This window comes from Pongo abelii, chromosome 2 (assembly GCF_028885655.2).
Source record: "Pongo abelii isolate AG06213 chromosome 2, NHGRI_mPonAbe1-v2.0_pri, whole genome shotgun sequence".
Classification (NCBI taxonomy): domain Eukaryota; kingdom Metazoa; phylum Chordata; class Mammalia; order Primates; family Hominidae; genus Pongo; species Pongo abelii.
In genome coordinates, this window is record NC_085928.1 from 123,811,664 (window position 1) to 123,830,286 (window position 18,623).

General features: G+C 36.9%; 1 protein-coding gene across 1 annotated transcript in view; it reads left to right on the plus strand.

Annotated features, from left to right (window-relative positions):
• The window catches only part of GADL1 (glutamate decarboxylase like 1), a 166,335-nt gene that overhangs the window by 50,180 nt on the left and 97,532 nt on the right, over positions 1–18,623 (plus strand). Inside the window, exons 7-11 of the mRNA XM_063722158.1 lie at positions 47–126; positions 249–303; positions 5,412–5,528; positions 10,230–10,294; positions 10,573–10,654. Coding sequence (XP_063578228.1) covers positions 47–126; positions 249–303; positions 5,412–5,528; positions 10,230–10,294; positions 10,573–10,654 — 399 coding nt within the window. The remainder of the gene's footprint in view (positions 1–46; positions 127–248; positions 304–5,411; positions 5,529–10,229; positions 10,295–10,572; positions 10,655–18,623) is intronic.

Consider the following 18,623-nt stretch of genomic DNA (forward strand, 5'->3'; position numbering starts at 1 on the left):
CTATGTATTCATGCCTCTCCCTTCCCCACTGTCCCTTTGAATTCAGTGTCATTACTCCATGAAGAAGGCAGCCTCTTTTCTTGGGATTGGCACTGAGAATGTTTGCTTTGTGGAAACAGATGGAAGGTAATGGGAACAGGATCCGGAAGCCTGGTGGGTGGAGGGAAAAATTTATTTGGTTTATAAAGCAGTATCTTTGTCTGTTAACTACTAAACATAACTGAAAGTCTCAAATCTTTGTCCCTTAGAGGTAAAATGATACCTGAGGAACTGGAGAAGCAAGTCTGGCAAGCCAGAAAAGAGGTGAGAGGGGAGAAAGCAAGAGGGAGAGATAACGTGTGTGTGCGCGCGCGCGCACCCGCGAGCTTATGAAAGAGAGAATAGCAAGGAGAGAATGCAAACAGCCAAAACCATTTCTATGTGTGGGAGAGAGAAGAGAGCATGATGGAATTAAAATAGGAAAACTCATTTACAGATGTTCTATTTCCAAGTGCTTGGCTCTCCATGTTCTGTGGAGTTTCCCGGATATCCTTGTTCCCAGGTGGCTGGAGCCTGTTAAAACACTGAAATCACCCGTATTCAGGATTCTTGGCTAGAAGAAGCTCTAAGGATCAATCCAGCCTCTCCAGCAGGGCCGCAGCCTCTCCTCTCCTTATAATTCCTCCCTCTGAGAAATCTGCAGGATAAACCAATTTTCTCTGGGCTGTATTCAGGGTGATTTCTGATTTCTTGACCAATCTATTCTCCCAGGTTGCTTCCAACCCAAAACCCATCTATTACTATCACTCCCTGTTGGGTCTGTATCTAGTAGTTCAGTGGCAGAACGTCCTTTCTTCCTTAGCTGCTAGAATATATTAAAACTGAAATATTGGAGAAGGCAAGGCATGGCTCTCGGTACCTGCTGTGCTCCAGCCAAGGCTGGCCTTAACACCTTCATTTTAAAAAGGGGTGTCATTAGGCCGGGCGCGGTGGCTTATGCCTGTAATCCCAGCACTTTGGGAGGCTGAGGCGGGCAGATTATGAGGTCGGGAGATCTAGCCCATCCTGGCTAATACAGTGAAACCCCGTCGCAACTAACAATACCAAAAAATTTGCCAGGCGTGGTGGTGCATGCCTGTAATCCCAGCTACTCGGGAGACTGAGGCAGGAGAATCGCTTGAATCCAGGAGGCAGAAGTTGCTGAAATCGCACCACTGCACTCCAGCCTGAGCGAGAGTAAGACTCCATCTCAAAAAAAAAAACAAAAACAAAAACAAAAAAAACGGTGTGTCATTATTTTGGTGTCAGCCATTTGCTTTTTGGACCAAAAGCCTGCTAGATTTGCTGCTTCTCTCCCATCCCACCGCTGCTTGCTGATGGAGCTTCAGACCGTTCTCCAATAACTTTCCAATAGGTAGCAACAAAGGCAGGCATAACTACTGAAAAAGAAAAAGCCTGGCTCCTGAGCTGGGATACAAGTGTATCTATCCTCATAGGAGTTCATACTGTAACAAGGATGGGTTTTTAAATGTTTTTAAGTTTGAATATTATAGTTCTGTTGTTGTACTCTTTTTTTTTCAAGTTTTCTTAAAAAACTACCTAGTCCTGGAGAATGCTAGATCACAATATATGGCTTGAACTTCTGTATTTAAAATTTCTGCCGTTATTGCAGATGTATTGACTTCAGGTGTGTGTCCATCTTTTTTTTTTTTTTTTTTAAACATTCCAATGACAAGTGAACTTGATTGTTATCTGGTGGTTTACATGATCAGATTTCTTTGACTCTGGTATAATTCTGAGTAACAACTTGTAAGTTAGTTCTGCTGAGAACCACAGATATTGTTTTCTAGTTTTAGTTTCATTTCTTTCTACACAAATTCCTATCAAAAATAATTTGCATTGTTATTAATGCTTATTGGTGGGGAATATTAATTGTGTCATGATTGTCTTTCTTCCCTCATTTCTCCTTTCCTTCCTCCCTTTCTCCATTCCCTATTCCCCACTTCTTAAATTTTAAATTTCTCATTACAAAAAATTGTAAATGTTTCCTAAAAAACCAAAACACACAAAAACCAAGAGACGAATATCATGAGCCTTCATATACCCATCCTGTAATCAGCAGTCATTAGGCTCATGTTCCTTTCTATTTCATCTGTACCACATACCCTCATACCACCACTAGATTGGTTTGAAGCAAACCCAAGACATAATACCATTTGATCTATAAATAGTTGAGTATATTTATGAAGGATATGTACTTGCTTAAAAAACATACATAGTTTTGTTTAAAATATAATTTTTACTATCAAATCTTCAGTGTATATTAAAATTTCCCCCATTGCCCTTTTAAAAAAAAAATAGTTGGCTTGTCTGAATTAAGGATTCAAATAAAGTTCACAAATTGCATTTGGTTGATATGTCGAATGTAAATGTTTTCTGATCTATAGCTTCTTCCTCCTCCTCTTTCCCCCACTACCATTGATTTGCTGAAAAGATCAGGTCTTTTGTCCTGCATAGCTTTCCACATTATAGATTTTTGTGGATTACATCAAGAATATGAGACCCTAAGTCCTCACCTCCTCTGCACCATCCGGTTTGTTTTTTATATTTTCTGTAATTTGGCAGTTAGATCTTGAGACTCAATGAGATTTAAGTTGTATTTTTCTTTTTTTAAAACCAAGGAGGCTTCATGGGTCCTGCCATCAGGAGACATCCTGTGTCTCTTTTGTAATAACGTTGATTGGTGGGATCTGGTATCGTCAGTCCATCCATCACAATACCCTCCCATCAGCTTCTCACTTAATGGTTTTTGCTGCCACTGATGATCATTGTCTGGACACATTATTTCATTAAGTGATGTCCTAATTCCTTCTCTCCTTCCTTATTGTCAAGCATTCTACTATAAAGAAAAATATTCCTCCTCATTTTGTTTCCCTAAGGAAACACTGCACAGGCAAGACAGGATAAACGTCTTATTCTTTCCCCTTATTTATCAATTTTTAAAATAGTGAGTTTGTTGCCTAGCATCCCCTAAAGATAATCCTCATTTTTTTAGTGTCATTAAGAATTCATGTTTCTAGCATAGAGGGTTTTATTCCACCACAGTCATTATCATTTTCGTCACTCAAATTTTTGTTTTCACAGTGAAAGTACATGAAACGGACATAATACTAAAGTTGAGAACTCAAAAAAGTTTTTGAAAAGTAAAAATTGCTTTAGGCACATTTAAAAGTAGGGCAATGGGGTTAGAGTTAGTACGTCTCCTCAGTTTTCTTTCAAGTCAGCTAATACTTGAGCCTGGATTCACCAAGGACAAACCTTGCATCCATTCTGAGGTAATACACGATGACTGGTTCATTTTTCTCACTAGCTTCAGACCTAGTTGTTTTGTTTCAAGCTTTTAACTTATGTTGTTTCAGATATAAGGAATAGTGCCATCAACTATTTTTTCTGCTGGGATTCAACTCCCTGGCCTATGACCATCCGTTGAAAAACTGTTGCACAGTGACCTTGTCTTGATGTCATTACACAGATGGTGAAAACCACAAAGCATCAGAGGTTCTAAAGGGCTTACTGACAAGCTCAAACTAGGATGAACATTGAATATTTAGAGACATTTTGTTAGAGTTGTGTTAGAAATGACAAATTTTCTTAGACAATACAGCTTACTGGCAGCATGCCATCAATACTGTTTCTACTGAATTTTCTCATTAACAGCATGAGATATGGGGAAGAAAATCTAGAACGTTAAATCCAGATTGCAAAAGTTTAATTTCTGGGCCTGTATTTATAGTGAGATCTTTTTTTAAAGGTGAGGAAAACTCATTAATAGGCTATAATAGCTTGCAAAGGTATTTTCTCATGACTGTCAGGATGTCATATAGTTTGAGGAAAAGCGCAACCATTAAAGACACTTAAATGGTTTTAGTAAATTACTTTTTCTATTGCTTTTAATGATTTTAATGATTGATGTAAAGCTGGTTTTATTTCCTTTAGGTTACTGGTATGATAAAGCCATAGTTGTCAGTAGTTTGAAACCTTTGGTTTCTCCAGGGCTCTGTCACCTACTGACTTGGCTCTAAAAGTTTTGGGTAGATGGGATTGATTCTGTTTGCCACAGTTGTCTCCCAAGATGGCAAATGGATTTGTTATATACCATCACTTTGATCCGTATGCATCTCAATTTAGAGGTGCGAACAACATATTCTTGCTCTGCCCCACTTTCCATTGAGAAATAACATATTTCTGTCAAAAGTCAGATAAATTGGAAAGAGTTGGTTCAAACACAATAATCCCTGGCATTAAAGGACATAAAAATGTATTGCAGTGAGCATGCACTTTATAAAACTGAGGGGAAAAAATGACTCCATGCTAAATGGAGAAAAAAACAACTTTTAGAGGCACTAAACAACTTTTAGAGGCAGTAAACATTCTTGTCACTATTTCTCAGGTGCTCTAGAATCTTAATATTCTAGTTGCTCCCCTCACCCCCACATTTGTCTGCAAACTTCACCTATACAGCGAGCAACACATCTCTACCACCATCCTGGAGCAATCCATTTGGAAACAATCTCATGTACTCTTCATCTATCTGATTGGCATAGAGTCCTTTAATGGGGACAAAGCATGTGACTAGCTTGACCGAGATAACCATTCATCTGTTTGTGTGCACCCACATTCTCCCTTTTCTTCTCTATTTCCTGCCAGCACCTGTTCATGCCACAAGATGCAGTCATCAGCTATGTGAGGAGGAATAACCATGATAGAAGTGACAGATTTTCTTTTCCAGCACATGCCAATGGATTTCTCTGTTGCAGCACCTATTTTGGAGAATGTATCCCAGTGAGGTTGCCTTATCTTCTCTGATGCTGAATTTTTACCTGAGAATATTCTACATTCTTTGTTTTATAACTGCACTTACTTTACAAGGAGATAAGCAAACAGGCCTGCATGGTTTACTCTGGGAGCTCTGTCTTCCATTTTTTTTTTTTTTTTTTTTTTTTTTTAGAGAAGGTGACAATGATGGCACAATGGAGGCTAAATGTACTTTTTTCAGGAAGAAATTAGGAGTCATATAAAATGTCAGTTTGCTGTTGCAGCTGAAGTTATTAAATTTCTATCTGGACAATTGATAGAACAAAACATTACAAAAGACAGAATAATACTGAAGATGTACTGAGCTGGGACAGAAAATGCTATTGGGACAAAATGCTATTGGGACAGAAAATGCTATTGCCATTGAATTAATGTCATTGAATCAATGACACCCATTGAATTAATGTCATTGAATCAATGACACCCATTGAATTAATGACTACCTCCAAAGAAACCAAATAACTCTCTGGATGCATAACCCTTTATATTTTCCAGCTATTACAGGACAAATTTAGTGATGACGGTGACAATTCTATGTGTGTGGATCCTTCTTACAGGGGGCAGCACCGTTTCTTGTCTGTGCCACTTCTGGTACAACTGTGTTGGGAGCTTTTGACCCTCTGGATGAAATAGCAGACATCTGTGAGAGGCACAGCCTCTGGCTTCATGTAGACGTAAGTTCATTTATGTGTACGTACCTGTTTAACCTTTGGTCTTTTTGTAGCCTTGGTAGAAATTTTTCTTACTCTCAGAAACTAGATGTGGAGTCCCCAACGCTTTTATTTCTGTGTGTTTCAAATTGGGGGAAATAAGTATGCCACTTTCTGTAAAGTATAAATGAGAAGATTCCATGAGTTTGTGTAAATTTTGTTTTAGTTTTCTGGATTCCATTTTGCTTCTTTTACTCCCATGAGCCATCTTTGGTCCTCAAATCTACTGTCATTGAAGAAGCCTGGTGTAAGGGACACATTTTAGATTAGGGAGCCGCGAGACTTTGTTTTGAGATTCTCATCTGCCTCTTCTTCATTGCAATCTTAGCCTTTTGGATTTCAATTTCTTCATTTGTAAAGAGGGGGGATGGTAGATGTGGGCTGTAAAGTATCTTCTAGCTCTAAAATTATGATTCCAAACAGCTGGAAAATGCAAAAGCTACAATGCATAATTGCATGCTATAACTAAAGCAAGTTCTCTCTGGATCTATCAGATAATTATTTGAGGGGGGTTGGGATAATATACTCTTCATTATTTTCTAACAAAGGATTAGCTTTTTAAATAATTTTTGTAAGTCCTGCGGTTATTCAAAATACATATTTCCTTAAATCAAAGGTAACTTTAAAAATTCTACTTATCCCAGGTTAGAATGCTGAATTCAGCCAACTATGAACACTTGTTGAGCTTTTTAATTTTCTTTTTTAAAATTAATTTTTTTGTGTGAAACCAGCAGTTAGTTTGATTCTAACCAAAGAGGCAATTGCACATGGTGTTTTAGGAGCTTTCCTCTGGTAAGTGATAGTTTCAGATCCTCCTTGGCAGAACAAATATTTTTTGACTTGCTGAACAAAAGCAAACAGCATTTGGGGGATATACCCACACAATTTTGTAGTTTAGATGATTTTATGCTTTCAAAGTGTTTATTTCAATCAAATCATATCACATAGTAGAGTGTCTGTGATATGATTCAAAGTTTACATTAACTGAATACTAACATTTGTAAAAGCAACAGTAGTATAAATTTTATTAGAGTTATTGCTTCTATTAGTATGCCAATGGCAATACTTCAGGTAGATTATCTGTGACTTCTTAATGGGATTTTAGCATTTGTATCTGTTCATATTACAACTTTTATCTTATTGATTTTTATAGACTTAGAAGCATAACAATACATTATATCCTAAAAGATAATATGAAGTGAGCATTTTTGTAACTGTGAAAATAAGGGGAAAAATCAAATACATCAGCAGTTCTACCTAAATATTGTACTCTCATAAAAGAAATATCACATATGGATTATATAGTTTATGTAGTTTGTATAAAACAGAGAAAAGTAAATAGTTTATGTAAAACAGTAACCACAGCAGCTTTTAAATTGGGAGTGACATTAAGAGATTTATGGGGCTTAGAGAAAATTGTGATTTATGAATGAAAAGCTCTTTAGGTTTTCTAAAAATTAGAGGTTGAGTCTTTGAAGAAAACATCTTTATAAGGGAATGTAAACCACACCAAATTATCCTATTTGTGCATAGTATGCATCTGGCAAATGCCTATAATATTAGATTAAATTTGACACTAGCCTATCTGGCTTATTAAAGACATTGTTTACCCATCCTTTAGTATTGTGGGTGTCAAATAAATAAAATGTTATTACAGGAACATGTAGCTTATCTTGAAGAAATTTCATATGCCATAGGTACTTTATTAAAGAGAAAATATTAACAAATTGCAATAATTGCTTTGACCTGTTGGAAATCTTCTAAAGGGCATTTTAAAGCTTCTTTAAAATATTAAAAACTGGTATTTATCTCTTTTTAAAAGTGAAAAGACATTTACTTGTTCTTCTGGGTTTTCAGTAAAACCATGCTGCTCTGCATACATGCCATGTTTTATTAAATTCTAAGATGCACTTATTTAAAAAAATTTTAACAACTCCAAAATTGGTATTTTGATGTCAATTTTTATTAGTAGTACACAAAAAATGGGGATGCTTACATTTGATAGTGTCTTCAAATTTGGTAATATAATGCGTTTTTAAACAACCAAATAAGAAAAACTAGTTTTATTAGACTCTTTTACTTCCAGTACTGTTCTTCCTTCGTGAGGGCAATTGTTATGCTAGCTTCTGTCTGAGAACAAAATGTCGGGCTGGTCTAGCTCTTCTTTAAATCAGAGGTTGTAGCTGCTGGAAAGCCTCTCATTCCCAACAAAGCTTCCTATTCTCTCACCCATTCTTCATTCCAAGTCCCATAGAAGGCAGCAAACATATTTAAATCATGGGCTTTAGAGGCTGCCAAATCTCAATTCCATTCTTGCCTTCACTTCCCTTTCAGGATTGGTTCTACTATTAATTTATTAAGTAATTAAAGACAAATATATATAAAATGATATACCGTGGTGCCTCACATATAGTAACAGCTTAATAAATGACAGTCTTTATTGAGATGGAAAGCCGAACTCCATCATTTAATTTCACAGGTTCTGGAGTTAGGAATTAGAGTGCAGCAAATTAAAGTAGGGCATTTACATCAGGGGTGTTTTTTTTTTTTTTTTTTTTTGAGGAATAAATTTATGGATGAGCTGTTCCTAACCCTGCCAAAGTACTTTGTAAAGTGGTGAACTAATGCCTTGAAAGAGCTCCTGTGATTTCAAAGCTTAAATCCAGTTCACTAGAATTGGGAGATTATTTACCTTTTTGGAGGAGGAGTGGAGGCAGAGGCTAGCTCAGGGAGCATGAAGGAGTAGAAGTGTAGGGTATGAGGCAGGTGGAAAGGGTGAGTGAGCAAACAGGTGTGGCTGACTGGACCAATTAATCCTTCCTGTAGTTGTCACTGATAGGTTCTTAGAGAGGTTGGGGGATAAGAGAAGTGAGAAAAGTAGGTGATTTAGGATATGTAATGAAAGTCAAGAAAAATGTGATATGTAACTCATTTTAATATTTGCAAGGACCAAGTTCTCAAAATCCAGATCTGGAGATCCTCAGTTGTAGGCTGGGATAATATTTTCCTAGATGCTGAGAGCATTTGCCTTTGTGGCTCAGCCTTAGTCACACATGGTCCATTGTGAATCCAAGTAAGGGAGGAAATGCATCAGGAAGGGAACTTGACTGATAATGCCAAGTTACTAACTCTTTACCTGGGAATCTTTGGGATTTGAACACACAACACCCTTGAAACACATCAGAGCTCACAGGCCTCTGGGGACCCCATGGAGACTCTAGTCCATGGGACAAGGCTGGTGCTAATATGAGGCCAGTGGGGTTGGCAGGGCTCAAATTTTAAGAAGCATTCACTCTTAGGACCTTGCAAGAGTCCAGCTCTGAGACTGAGTTCCTCCTTGAATTATGCACCCTGACTCATTCACTTCACCCTAGTCTCAGCTGTCAATGAAAGTTGTTTTTAAGCAGGATTTAAGGCCACAAAGTTGCTTGTGCTGTACTTTCTTGTTATTGGCTACCAATGGGCCCAGACTTTGTAATACTCTGAGGATCGTGGAGATACTTCATTTTCTTTATCTTCCATATCTGTGGTGCAATACAACCATGCCACTTCTTTCTACATGATATTAAGGTCTACCTATGCCTTTAAATTCCATAGTTGCTACATCCTAAGAAACTCCTGAACTTAACTATTTCCTAAAGCATCTCTGTCACCCTCATTCTGCATGCTATACTCCCCAGTTTGGCCAAATTGTCACCTTCCTTAAGTAATGATGTTAACATGACAAGAGAATGGGCTTTGAATCTCAGATCTGATTTTTGTCATTGGCGAGACCTTGGACAATTTACCTGAACACCTCTGAACTTTATAAAAAGTGGAAGTGATCATAATTCCATTCCAAATGGAATGCTGTAAGGTTTAAATAAACTTGGAAAGCATTCAATACAGCCTAAGCTAGACCCTTCAAATTCTCTCAATACAGTTATCCTTTAATGTCCTACAAATTAAAATTTGTCTGTACCATTTTCAAGAAGCATACTGACTTTTGTATTTCTTACATCAATTTTTCTCCCTTTGCTCCAGACCTGTTGACTACAGGATTTTATCTGAGCTCCCCTCTCCTTTGCTCACAAAATTTACTTCTCTGGTGGATAACTTCCTTATGTCCCAAGCTTGCCCTCTCTCTCATTTGTCCTTGTTTCATTTGCAGATATTTCTGAAAGCCATTTAGCTAAAATGATCTAATTTTTCATTAACAGATATTTCCGCCTAGCTCATCCTTGTTGGCCTTCTATTCTACCTTGTCAATAATATGCCTCATTCATTATATAGAATGCTAGTCCTTAGCCCATGTCTCATCATACACTGAATAGCAAAATGTTAGCATTGTGAAGATGTTGTCTATGTTAGAGTCTAAGCTTCAAGAGGGCATGGACTTTGAACCTCTTCATCCACACATAGCTCAGTTGGTTAATATACCAATTTATGATGTGTGAATTTATAATTCTAAGGGTCAGTGAGGGCCCATCTATTGTGATGAGGTTCTGGTTGCCTGAGTAGAGCCAGTGATCAGAATTTCCTGGGGTACAAATTAGTTAACATGACATAACATGAAATATCAAATAATGCAGATTGAGGTCATCACTGAGGGTTTTCTATGACAACCCACTGGTAAACAAATAGCATTGAAATAACATTGTTTTGGTACTGTAAATATCTCAACAGGCTTCTTGGGGTGGCTCAGCTTTGATGTCGAGGAAGCACCGCAAGCTTCTGCATGGCATCCACAGGTAAATGTAGTTTCCTGGTGTACAGCCAACTTTTGTCAGGCAAAGGGATCTCTTTGGACTAAGTGATATTTTGAAAATGGGAAAAAACAAAGTAATTGTTTTCCTTAAACAACAACAAAAAAACCCTCCAAATTCCTTAAACCACTCAGATAAGGAGTTCTAGAGAAGAGTAAACTGTGTATGAGTACTGAATGCAGATATTGATAATGATAGTATTCCATTGCCTGTAGAAACTAATTGAGTCCTCTCCCTACTCTGTCCCTTTTTTTAAAAAATAGGGCTGACTCTGTGGCCTGGAACCCACACAAGATGCTGATGGCTGGGATCCAGTGCTGTGCTCTCCTTGTGAAAGACAAATCTGTAAGTTTTCCTCTTGTGGTCTTTGGGCTTCAAGGAGGTTAAGTCACTGTGCTTGCCAAGGGCTTCATTTTTGCTCATCTCTTGGCGACTTGGGTGAGGTGTAAATTGAAGGTCTTTGGGAAATGTTGATGGTCTCTAAATGAAAGACAAATAAGCCTAGATAAAATATTTAGTGATTTTGCTCAGGTAATTTTGTGGATTTGATTTAGGTATTATATAATCTCATTAGTTACAGCAGAATGGTCTCTCTCTCACCCTCATTTGGATTATATTTTAAAACTCAGTTTTAAACATTGCCAAGATTTTTTTTCTCCTTGATTAAGTCTGGGATTTAAGTTATCTTGAAACTTCTGCTCACTGAGAAAGTGGAACAGATGTGTGTCATACATTAAATTGAATACTTAATACGCTTAGCTAGGGCTTAACAGCCTGTTTATATGGGAAGACATTTGTTCAGGGCTGATCTTAGAACACTAATTTATTAGGGGATTGTTCATCCCAAGTGGTTGGTACTTAGCTTCTTTTGGAATGCTAGGGAGATTTGGAAACTTGTCTGGATCACTGTGAGGCAAGTGGGAAAAAAGTTGAGGCTCCTCTTGGCCGGAGGTATAAACTCTGTTTTCCATGGGTTAAATAAGGATCCTTGTGGGAAGTGGCCCAGGCTGGGAAGTGCTACTTCATTCTTAGAAATGCCTCCTCAAGATCTGTGTTCAGCATGTGGGTGATCTTTCTCAGCCATCTGTTTACATTTTTTTCTTAGGGGACTCCCTTTGCCAATGTTAAAGTCATTTTCTGTTTTTAAGGAATTTTATTTGAAATGAAAACTATTTTTACAACTTGAAACCTAGTCTTGCATGTGTAGCTATTTACAACTTTTTAAAGAAATTGTGATATTTATATGTTAGTGCCCTGCGCGTTTCGACATGATCAAACAGACTGTCCATCAGAAACTAGGAACAGGTTTTGCTTCTATAGAAATAGACACTACCAGAAATATGAATCAGTTCCTTAATGTTTTATTAGGTTGGATATAGTTGAATGTATTCAATACCATTTAACCTTTAAATTTAAGTTTTAAAATTGTGGTGTGACTGTATTTGTAACTAAAAGGTAGTTTAAGATTACTATATTGATTGTGAACCAAAGAATGTAATCAACTTGCCCATAGGTACACATTTAGGATGGGACAGAGATAGGAATAAACCCAAGTTTTCTTTTGGTCTAGGTATAAGAACAAAAATGTATCAAGCATCCTTTATGAGTGAGGTATTTTACATTTGCTTTCTACCTAAATCGGCCAATCTGAATGACAAACTTATCTGTTGGTGTGATACGCTAAGGAGTGGAGAACTTAGACTAAAAATTTTATGACTACTCTTAAATAACTTTCTAGCTTTCATACACTTTTCTTATTAACTGATATTTGAGTAATTTAGCCAACAACTGAATTACATTTCTGTACTTGAGGCAATTTAAATTTTTCTGGATCATATAACTCCTTAACAGGGTTTTTTTTTAATTTTAAAGAATTCATTCCTGAATCTTGTGACAATAATACCCATGTCTATTTTCATGGCATGAATTAAGAGGTTAGGGGAATTCTATTCACTGTGCAAAGAACTGAGCACTTTCAAAAAGTTGCCAATTTTTTTTTAATGAAAAGACCGTTTTCAATTTAAATGGAATAGAAAGCTAAACCATGAGATATGAGATATGGCAATCAGTTTAAGTTTTGTGTTGGCAGTTTTCTATCTCTTTTGTACCTGGTTTCTGCCTGTTTTTCTCTTCCATATCATTAATTCATTCCACCAGTCAGCATAAATGATCTGTGTAGGCTTGACACTGTGCGATTCTTGGCTCTTATAGCATTGAATCAGACAGACATATTCCTCAGAGTCAAAGAGCTTATAATCTCAACAGGGAAGACAATGAACAAAATGCAGATATTTAATTTTTTAACTGCTGTTTTGATAAGTGCACTAATGAATGTCAGACTCTGTTGATTGTAAAAATCAACAGGCATTCCAGCCTCCTTCTCTTCTTGCCCATCTCCCAATATTTGCCTAACTAGCCTCCCCTGCAGTTTCTATGACATAGTTATGTCTAATATGATGTAGGGAAATGTGATGAGGACCTTGAGAATAATTTTATATGAGAGCATTCTTCTCTCATTTTTTTTTTTCTACCTTGAATGCAGTTGCATCAGACATGATATATGGGTTGTTACCATAAGGCAATTACCCTAAATTTAAAAAATTAATATGCACAGAATGACAGAAACAAAGGGAAGGTCTTGGTTTGGGGTAATTTTGAAATGTTGCACCCCCAAAACGTGACTCCTTTCAGACTTTGTGATATCAAGTGGTTAAAATTAAATTTTCTTACTACTGAAACCATCTCCATTGGGTAATCTGTTAGTTGCAGCCAAATGCACCCTTGTCTGATACAGAGAAGAGTATAGTAGGTCAGTAATACACAGCAGGTGATGTTTCAGGTGGAAGGAACATCATGTGAAAATTCTTTAAGAAAGGAACGTCCTTTTTAAAAAAATTATTTTAGAAACTGAAAAAAGCCTATTTTGGCTGAGGCATAGAGAATAATGTGAAGATTGACATAATGAGACTAAAGGATTAAGCATTGGATAGATCATGAAGGGTCTTAGAGACCATTGTGATGATTTTAGACTTGATCTTTAGAACAACAGAAGAACTAAGTGTTATTGGAAAAGATTTTCATTTAGGACAATGAATTGGAGGGGAACAAGAATAGATGGAAGACTAAGAAAAAGGCTTGTAGTATCTATGCCAGAGTTGATGGCAAGAGAGATGGGAAAATGTGAAATTCAGTATACATTTTAGCTATCAATTAGACAGGGCTGAATTATCAATTATTATCAATTATCAATTATGGGAGCTGAGAGAGAAACAGGTGTCATGTAATCATCCTGATTACTGATACAGCAACTGAATGAATGATTCCATTTAGGAAGATAAAGATCACTGGAGGAAAAAGAGTTGAGAGTGAAATACCTTTTAGTGCTGCTCATACTAAATTTGAGGTTCTTATGAGGTATATTCAAGTGAGGAAGTCACATAGGAAGTTGGCATATGGACCCAAATCTAAGAAAAGAAGTCTGGACTGGTAAAGTCTATTACAGAATTGTTAACACATAGATGATATCTGAGGTCATAGGAATGGGTTAGATGCCTTGGGAGGATCTTTGGAATTAGAAGAAAATAAGGCCTAGAACTTAGCCCTGAAAAACTTCAGGATTTAGAGATTAGATAGAAGAGGAAGGATTCCCCATGAAGGCTGAGTCAGAATGAACAGGGAGATGGTGGGAAGATCAGAAAGAGTGATGCTAACCAAACAGGGAAGAACATGTAGGAGAGAAAAAGTCATCTCTTTTCCTTACCCCATTTGCAAGGTTCATGGCTGACTTCCCTATAACAAAAGACATTGACAAAAGAAAAGCATAACTTATTTAACCAAAATTTTATGGGAAACAAGAACCTGCAGAGATGGAGATCCAAAGGCCTAGGGAAAACTATTTTTCTGGACAATCATGCAGAAGTATGGTCATAAGCTGGCAGGGGGGACTTTGCAGGGCCTGTTTGTCCAATCTTCTTGACTTCCAGGCATGGGGTAGGACCCCTCCAGAATGAGAGTCTTAACAGCCTCCTTTTAGGGGAGGTAGGTCAAATTATTTCTGACCATGTTTCAGGGAAGGTGAGAGGAGATCAGAGAGTGACTTCCAAGGTGCTATATTTTGGATAACTGTTCTGAGCCATACAAACTGTGAGGCATGTGAGTTGACTTTCATCCTTCATGCAACAGCTTATTGTCACCCTCTTCTTTGAAGAGTCCCCAGACTTACCAGGATAAACTGGCACCTCCCCAGTGTTGTTTCTCAGACTCTGTTCCTCTCCTTTAAAGTGCTTATAGTTACTATTTGCATAATAGAGTGTATAATTACTATTTGTAATTACGATTTTTCATGTAATATTCTCTCCCACTAGAATGTAAGCTACATGAGGAGAAAGAACGTCATTATATTCACCACTGTGTTGTCAGTGCCTAGCAAGTATTCACTGAAAAGGGGGGGAAAAAATATCTACTTAAAAACTGAATGGTTGATTAAATACATTAACCATCCTCAGAAGTATCTGCCTTCATGTCAGCAGTAACTAAGAATTTGAATTTTTCCCTCACCCCAAATTATTCCTTTTGAAAACTCCAAGATACCATGATTAAAATTATAGTTGATAAGCTCTATTGCCTAGGGCTTGTGTTAGGACAATAATTGATGAATAGTGATTTTAATTGGTTCTTCTGTTGATGTAAGAGGATAACTCTAGTTTAAAAGAAAGTAAATTACTTAGTAAATATACTGCTGTTCATGGAAAAAACTAATTCCCCAATTTGTACCTACAAAGCCCTGACATCCACAATGCTGTTTTCCTGATTGACTGGTAGTTTTTGCATTTTTGATTTCCTGTGTTAGTAAATAGGACTGCTTCAGGAACAAAGCACATCTGTTACTCTCTAAGTTGTACTATCACTAACCCTCTTTGAATCACAGGAATAAAAAGAAAATCAGGGATTTAAAAAAAAAAAAAACCTGTGATTATAAATAGGTTGACTTCAGAGGTAAATGCGGGATTTGCGTGGCTGTTTTGAATCAAAGACAGTTTTGATGCTTTGATCTAAAATAAAAGGCAATATATTCTAAGAATCAGTTGCATAGATGGAGAAAATGTCAGTATCAGATTTTTGATTTTTAGTGTTTATGAGACAGATTTTTTAGTTTAAAAAACAGGTATAAGAACATGAAACATGCTAATCAGATGGCCTTAAGTATAAATGATTCCTCTTTATTTCTACCTACCATTATCATTCAATTTGAACTCACAATGCCTTTTTGTTGAACCTAGCTGCTACAGAAAAGTGAATTTTTTTACTTTTTGTTTTTAGACTGTGCTGACAGTATGTATTTTTAAAAAATCATGTTCATCCTTAATATTTTTATTTTAGAAGTAATTCATGTTCATCATCCAATGAGTCTGAAAATTCAGACAAAAAGAAAGTTGAAGTAAAAGGAACATAGAATACTGATATCTGAAGGTGCCCTTTATGTATTTCCCAATGTATACCTACATTTAAATGTATATGTGCACACCATACCTCATCTATAAAATTTGCAGTATATCTTGCTTTTAACATGCATTTTCTATTTAACAAAATTATGAAAACTGTTCCATGTCAATATGGAGGCTATTACAATTTTAATAGCTGCATAAAGTCCTATCATTTTGATATATTATAATTAACTTGGACAACCTCTTATTGCTGACCAATCAGATGATTTTAATTTTTGCCTATTACAAATTTGGTTGCCATCTTTGAGACTAAATCTTTTTGCACATCCTTTAGTATTCCTTTAGCATAAATCCCTACAAGTGGAAGAGCAATAGTTAGCTTTCATAATGCTTTTTAAATTCAGGTTTCCTAATCTTTCTTCAAAAGCATTTACATTCTCATTAGCAGAGTATGAGTATATATGTGCATATGTGTGTGCATGCATATGTTTGTGTTCTAACCGTTGACATCACAGGCATAGTTTTGTCAATTTGATAGGCAAGACATTTGTACACTTACTGACATAGATGCAAACATTTTCCTTCTAATTTTATCTATTGACATTTTATACCTCCTTCTCAGGGATCTTCTTTGGCTCAGCGTATTGACACACAATTGTAAATTACCTAGGTTTTAAATGTGAGGCCTTGGAGATAAGCTTGCAATGCTTTTTCTTTCCTTTCATCTTCATTCTAGAGGAGGCTCAGAATATCGACCCTCCCCGCCCCCCACTTTTATTTTTGGAGAAGGAGTAGCAGGAAAAAAAAAAAGAGTGGGATAGTCATTCAACACATAGTTATTGAGGATGTGCTGAGCCACACAGTGAAATGTAAAGAAAAAAAAAGGAGACTAATGTCATTTCCCAGTGTGGTCACCAGGAAAAGACAATTTTTGCTGGAAAATATACCTGAGAAGCAGGTTACTTAGCCCCATTTTCGTTTCTGTTCTGAATGATTGCTATTACAAATGACAATTATTACATGCCAGTTAAAAAGTGTGCAAGTAAAGAGAAAAAGGAAAGAAAATACATTTTTCTTTTAAATCAGAGAAACTAGAACAAACCGAATCTGCTTTTGTGGGGATGTCTTTCCTAGCTCTTGCTTTTCTTCATAGAGCTCCTATGGAAATGCCATTAGATGGTTTGAAAATACTGAACAATCTGATCAAAGAAATTTTTTTCTCTCCTGCCAGGGAACACTCACATTCTTTCTGTACAGGTACATTATAAATTTCTTTAGAATGACAGCCTACCAGCTAATGTAGCAGAAAAAGGGGAAGGTAGGTGTTTAAAACTGTTTAGAAAAGAGAAGCATTTGACTTGTAGGAGAGAGATCAATCTCTTGTGCTTCATGCTGCCAAAATCATTCTGTCTGGGCTGTTCTTTCTTGAGCTCAGGAAATTCTTCCCAGACCTTTCGGCAAGGTTGAGAATCAAACAGAGAGAACTCATTCAATTCCTGTTTGGTAAATACTCTTTTTAATTCTTTCCATGAAGCTTTGTAGGTGCATCACATTAAAAAACATGATTTCATCAGTAATCACAAACACCTGTCATTTCTGCTTTCTTTCTCTATAAGATAAAGGGATAATAATGTTAAGAGCCTCATGTGTTCAGAATCCATTATCTATTTCTCCACCAAACAAACCAATAACATTTTTAGGATTTATTTGTTGGTATTACCATTGCCATTCGTTTTAACAAGCGGATTTGCATTTTGCTTTAGATCCATGCCCCATACAGCTCAGTATATTGCTTCTATTGCTGACTGGGGCCCCAAGAGATGTGTTACGTAATTGTACTATCTGATCTCAATCATCAGTTACCACCTAGTCATAAATGTGCACCGGCCCTAATGCAGGGCTCGAACTGGGCACCACAGGTCTTAGAATCATCTGTGTAGTACACTGGGAGCTACTTGAGGACAGAATGGGTCTCACTCACCACTATTGATCCACTACTGAGTATAAACCCAAGCCTCAGTTAATTCTCAATTAAAAAATGTTTCCTGAAGTGACTAAATCTGTATCTATTTCCAATACCACCAAATGGCAATGTGTTTTAAATTTTTTACCCACAATGTGAAGTAGAATGTCCTTTATCATGCATCCTGATCTTTCCAGTCTCAAAGCATGTCCCTTCTTGCTAATACATAGGAATTTTTTTGAAGGGGTATGGAAATTGTTTGTCTTATCCATATGGCTTGATGTAGCCATTACCTTCTCTCATCCCATCCCGTGTTGGCACTTTAAAAATCTTGACTCTGGGTTGTGCCCAGCATTTGGCCTTTTATCTACATGCCTCAGAGACCAATAATAAATCAGTGACTCATGGTTTCCTTTTTCAGAAACCATATTGTCTTTCCCCTAGGAAGTTATTTTTGTTTTAGTATCTAATGATGCTGTCTTTTATTGGAGACTGGACAAGTAGAAGAGATACTTGCTTCTCTAAGGCTCCCTGGGTCCTCTCTTGACCCCTTCTAATGAACAGAAGGGCATTCACAATCTGCCAGTTTGCCGGAAATGGCTGTTTATAATGTTGGATCCAGCATCTTGGCCCAATGGTCTTCCAATTTTATCCTTGAGTTCCTTCAAAACTCTTGGGTGGCTGCCACCTGGTCTTACTGATTAAGCTACATTTATTTTGTCAGTTTGGCTTAGATGAGTTGGGGTTTTGCCCATTATTGGATTTTATATTTTCTGCCTATTTGTGCAGAACCCTGAGGGTGTTGAAATCTCTCTAATGCCCTTCCCAGGTAAAGAATTCACTCATCTTGGCAGTCAGCCTATTTCAGTATGGAACTCCAACCTTTGCTTCTCTGCCAGTCATCACA